This window comes from Frieseomelitta varia, unplaced genomic scaffold (assembly GCF_011392965.1).
Source record: "Frieseomelitta varia isolate USP_RPSP 00005682 unplaced genomic scaffold, Fvar_1.2 scaffold_953, whole genome shotgun sequence".
In the NCBI taxonomy this organism is placed as follows: Eukaryota; Metazoa; Arthropoda; class Insecta; order Hymenoptera; family Apidae; genus Frieseomelitta; species Frieseomelitta varia.
This window is the reverse complement of record NW_025110760.1, coordinates 229,164-235,206: the sequence shown is the minus strand read 5'-3', so window position 1 is coordinate 235,206 and position 6,043 is coordinate 229,164. Positions and strand designations below refer to the sequence as shown.

The 6,043-nt window shown below is 37.5% G+C and overlaps 1 protein-coding gene across 2 annotated transcripts in view; it reads right to left on the bottom strand.

Annotated features, from left to right (window-relative positions):
* LOC122538034 (peripheral plasma membrane protein CASK-like) overlaps window positions 1–6,043 on the bottom strand; it is a 236,344-nt gene that overhangs the window by 183,542 nt on the left and 46,759 nt on the right. For both annotated transcript variants that reach the window (XM_043671758.1, XM_043671759.1), the window contains one exon: window positions 4,764–4,943. In XM_043671758.1, coding sequence (XP_043527693.1) covers window positions 4,764–4,943 — 180 coding nt within the window. The remainder of the gene's footprint in view (window positions 1–4,763; window positions 4,944–6,043) is intronic.

The window sequence follows — 6,043 nt, the reverse complement described above, 5'->3', positions numbered from 1 at the left end:
ACGACCAGCAACCCCCGCGTCGAGGAACCGACGTTTTCGCAGTACCGCCAACGCCAGCAACTGCCGATTGGTCTAGAGAGCAGTCTCGACCATCGTCGTCCCCGGTGCTACTGGAGGACAGAACAGTGAATCAATCGTGCAATCCAACTTTCAGCTTATATTCTTCTTCTTCTTTTTCTTCTTCTTCTTCTTCTTCTTACGCTACGAGATACTATCGATACTAGACTGGCACATTCGAGCCGAGGAATTTGATTTGATCATTATATTTTGAGAGAGATCGGTGCCAGGGAAAGGATGACATTGCTCTGCTTCAGCTGTCTTGGGAATTTATTTCTGAGATTCTGTATACTCGTCGCAGTGATAGCTTTTGGAAAAATGTTAGCTAAAACTAGGGTAAGGTGGGTAATGTTGCGAGATGCTCTGTCGTTTGAATCTAGTGTGCGAAACAGGATGAGCTGACTGAAATTGTTCTAATGCTCTTAGGAACGTAACAGGCTTCTCGCTTTAAGTTACAGTGAGATATACTTGTAAAATAGCTGAGAGGTAATACGTAGTCAGAGTGACTAGAAGAGTGACATCTAAATATAGTAAAGATTTTTTAATACCTTTGTGATGTTTTGGTTTGTATCGTAAAATGCATGTAAAAGACGGCATTGTAGCATTTCATTCGATCATCTGTCGGTGTGTTCAACACAACTTCAGTTTATAAATGTCACAAATTTTTCGTCAATTTTAATTTAATTCACCGTTGGACATAAACAAGGTGTGAAAGATGTCGCGCAAACAAAATTAACAAAAAATTAACAAAATTTCGTTTTCGAAAACACGTTTGATTATGTATAATGGAGCGGACGTGTTTCACAGCACGCAATTAAACGTGATTGATCTTTTCTATTTTGTTCGAAGTTTCCGGTTGACCCCGATGCGTGCTAACGAACTAATCCACTGAATGCTAAAAAATAGTGGGGATCAAAACGTATCAGAGAAAGCACAACGCCAGCTAATTGATCAATCCTCGACCCTTCTGAATACGCACGCATAAACGGCTTGAATAGGCAGCATGTGTACACAGGTCCGAAATAGTCAATTCCAGTTGTCCTACTAAACACAGAAGCAACAAATTGCTTCGAAATAACACGTTCGTTTCAAGCGGCGAATATTTTCGTCATGTTCAATCCATAGCAAACATTCTACAAGTCTATTTCAATAAAAAAAATTCTGTCTATATTTAAAGTATATTAAAATAAATAAATAAATATATATATATATATATATATATATATATATACAGAAATGAAAATTGATAATTTAGTCCACATCTAATCGATAAATTAGACATAGTCACTTCGAAACGAACATCTCAGAATACCAAAGCTATCACCAGTTTCAGATTAACCAACTATGTATTCTACTTGTCTACTCTTCTGTCTGATCTGTGCGATCTCAAGATCAATCGAACATTTCTATTCGTGTGTTTGCTAGAAACGACCGTTTGAAATTCATCGATCCCATCGTCTCGTATGGAAGAAACAGTGACGGATAGAACCAGAGCTCCTTCGTTTCGAACATTCTCCGTCTGAATAGTTTTCAATGCGATTGATCGATTGTAAACACCATCGAATATTCAGAACACGTCTGACGCAACAGTTAGAAATCTGTTGACAAACATTTTCACTGAAGAATCGCGAGTCGAGAGGGAGATGTAGGCAAGCCTTTCCAACGAATCTACTCGATGACGCAACATTAACCCTCTGGTATTCGCGAACGAGATACCCAAATACTTATTCGAGATCTCTCTCGAATCTCTCTCTCACGAGATCCCCCTCGTCGAGCAATTCGATTCGTTATTCATCTGTGACACTTTGAACAAGATATTTCTCTCGTTTTCTCTTTTCTGTTTCATGTTTACAAGTGAATGACGTTTCACGTCAAAGGAAAATAGATGGGAATCGATGTCAAAAGTGTATCGTATCCCGTGTTTGATATTGTTAATCTTTTGACATTCGTAGACGAGGTACTCGACGTGAAAATTTCCACCTGCTCGACTTTTTCGGTGAAAATACCTCGAAACGCGATGATCGTTCGCAAAAATTTCGCACGTGATGTTCCTCTCCTTCCCGATTCAATTTTTCGATACTCGAAACTGCGCGAAAGGAAAATTTTCAAACAATTAACATTCTTATACCAATCCGTCTCGATATATTTTCCGTAGCAAGTATCGATCTTTCACATCTGTTCGAAATTTGGAATACGCTAAAAAAATGAGCGAATTGATACGATAACTGTGAATTCTTCGAAATTGTCTAAGAAATATTTTATATTCTATAAAAGTGGATATGTTCTAGAGACGTGAAAGATTCGTACAAGTGAACAATAAATTGGAATAAGTTGATAGTTGAAACAAGTAACGAACTTTTATAGAGGTCGATTCTCGATTTTTTTGCTACGACGGGTATATGAAACCGGATTCGCTTCTCTAACTGCCCCGTACAAGCGAAATAGCATTGAAACTCGTATCGTGACTCTTGAACGCTCAAACAGTAGTTGTACTTTATCATTTCTGCAACTGTAGTTTCACTCTGGACGTTTTCAAACTCTAACAGGGAGCGTTAATACGACCCTGGCAAGGATCCATTATTCGTGTCTTCTGACATGCACTTTCCGCATACGAGTACCACTTTAAAATATATTGCACCGATAAACTTTCCTTAAACTATTAGCTTTATTTAAAATAACACGATATTAAGAACGAAACATTCGACAATTGAAAGTTAGTTGTTTAAAAATGAAATATAAAAGCGATCTAATAATGCAGTTGAATATTTACTTGACGAAAATATTCTGCATGTAAATATGTAACATCTTTGTGCAAAAAAATTTCATTTACTTGTAACGAAATAATCTCTCCACCTGTTTACAACATATTTCATAACGTCCAACATGAATTTTGCAAAACGTCAAAGCGAAATGCAAATTAATTTAATTGTTCTCAACAATCAACTTGTAATAATTTAAACTCCGTTAAATAAAACCGGGACGGCAAAATCTCGCTGCGAAAATATCCTTTATGCAGTTATTTTATTTGATGTTTTCAAAAATAAAATTTGATAGAACCGAAACAAGAAATCCCCCTCCCCGAGAAAAAAATTATCTTTTATGAGAGTTGTTGAAAGTTTGTATTAATATAGAAATGAATTTCTTTTATAAAACTTTGAATACAATAGTTTGCAAAAAATATACTAATTAACATCCTATTAATAACCTGGTAATAATCTATTGATTAATTAACCTGTTAATTATAATATTTTCCTCGAGTTAAAAAAATGACTCGCGAAATTTTATCAAACGATAACACCTCGGGCTAGGAATAAGTATCTGTAACGCTAATCGAACCAGAATCGGACAACCGTAATTTACCAAAAGAAAACCAGACGAACGTCTAGCATTCAGCATGAATGGAAAAATTAATAAGTCGGCGCTAGCGATGGAGACGTAAATCCATTCGACTATCAGAACTCGTTCATTTCACGGCAACATTCACCCCTATCGTTTCTTTTACTCTAGCCCTATTTGTCTTTTTCCCTTCTTTCTCCATGTTTGTCCTGCTCTTTCGTACAATCTTTTTCCCCTCTTTACGTGTTCCCTCTCGCTACAGCTACGGGATTTTTAAATGAGAATTTTAACGATCGACCTACATTTCTGTGCCCTATTTACGGTGTATCGCAGGCAATGTCAAATACCGCGGTAAATATACTACCACCAACGACGTCTGCCACGGCGAGAAGGAAGTACGATGTAATTTCGAGTACACCGCAAGACCCCTTCGTATTCACGCCTCTACCAAAAATGCGAAAGAGCGAGAAGAAAGGAAACGGCATTGTAACGATTACCAATTCGTCGACCCAGTTCCAATATGTTTTTGCTCTTCCCGCGAAAACAGTCTCTGTCCTACTGTATAAGATGTTTTGTTATAACTTTCCAGTGATATTTATATGTATATATGACTTGAATATATATATATATGTACATGTGTGTAATTCAGTAATTGCAATAACATGAGAGATATTTCGCATGAAGTTTGATCAATTTCGAGAGCATTGAAACGAATTGGTTCCATGTGGATATACTCAACAATTGTATTATACGTATTGAATTTAACATTAAGAGCGAGAGTAAATAACTCTGAGTGAGCATAGACAACCGATAGATTATAGGTCGTTGGAGTTGTCGCATAAGAAGCGGAGATGACCTTAAAATCTCGAAAATGCTTCCACCTGGAACAAAATCGTGTCAAACACATGTCCTCGTTGAAATAAGATAAATTTATCTAGACATACGATGGGAAATCCTACATCAATAGACGAGTAATACATCATGATTTTACACAATTTATACAAAAAAAAAAAAGGAACAATTAGAAACGAAAGTATATTTCAATAACATTTAGTTTAGACTTTAACAAATCGCTACCATCGTTCATTCTTTATTATACTGAATTACAAGTTTCAACTGTGTTTCTCCTAACTTAACCTATCCTAAAACTTTGACTAATTTTACTATACTTTATTTTCAAGTACAGAATGAAATATTCTCTCTCGTTTAAATTCATTCTCACTCTTATTTCATTACTAATTGAACATTTATTGTTATTGTAATATTATATATGCCACATCCCCACCCCTTTTGTTTAAATTCTGGTTCGCGCGAGAACCGTTATTAACCGTTGATCGATCGAAATCTGAATAGATTACTCGAAAACTTACCCTCATGTGCGGCTGGACCAAAAGTTCATGGAGCTCTCGGAGATCCGCCCTATCGATGTTTCGTATCGCTGAATGCTCTATTTCTCGAAGAAGTTCCTCGACTTCTCGCGCACGCTGAACTGCGTCTGTTTGCGGCGCTCGGCATGGCGTTGGAACTCGAGTCGAAATCCTATCGTAAAGCTAAAGAACAATAACCTTATTAATCATTCTGTTCACACCTCTCAAGCTAAAGACGATTCAAAATATCTACATTCATTGAAATGTATTCGCGTGTATCGAGAAATGCAGTTCCCACAAATGTAACTGAAAATCGTCAACGATCATTTATAAAGAGAATTTAGAAACAATAATACCTAACCGAGTACAAAATCAATTTCGCCCAATTTCTCACTTATTCTTTGCACTGTGTTGCGTTACGTGATTTTCAACGCTTAGCGATCGATAATACTGCACAACGATTGCAAATTCTCGACAAAACTCGCCGGTTTTTTTATAAAAATTACTCTCAAACATAGCCGACCGTTACAATATTCAAGATGTCAGCCGGAAACTAATCGTGTTCGCGGGAAATCGCGCTAGTTCATCACGATACCCTCAGATGTCTCATCCTGTCGTGGTGAAGTCATCGTGTGAATCGTGTGTGGATGGAAAGATATTGTTTACATTACCGACGAAAGAAAAAGAGAGAACCAACAGAGGGATGATTACCCGTGTTTTTCATGGAAATTGATTCACTTACCAGGAGATAGGCAATTTCGAGAAGGTCACCGGCTAGTTCAACCTCGCCGACGTACATTAACTGGCAAAACCGCATTTTTGTCTACAATATCTAATCCTAACACGTGAGTCATTCAACCCCACGTGCTCTCTTAAGTAACACAAAAGGGATACACGCACACATCTATGCGATGAAGAACGAAATACGACAACTTTTCAATCCTGTATAGCATTTTGTTTATCAGACTAGCACGTCAGCCATTTTGATAATCGGGAGTCGGGCGCTTGCGCCCTTTTCCCACGTAAAATGAGGGCGCGTACCTCTTCCCTCAGGATATAAACAAGAGGCAGAAACCGTGAAGCGGGAACAGTGGAACACCAAGTGGCCTTAAATACCGACCGAAACCAGCGGTGGCGCCACCGAGGCCAGGGAAACTACCCTTGTGCGTGTCGGTAAAGTAAACACTCTAAATGTACAGAGTAAAATAACATTAGCAACGAAAATTTATATTAACAAAAAGATTCGGAAAACGAATAAATGATGATGAATATTCGTACAAGTT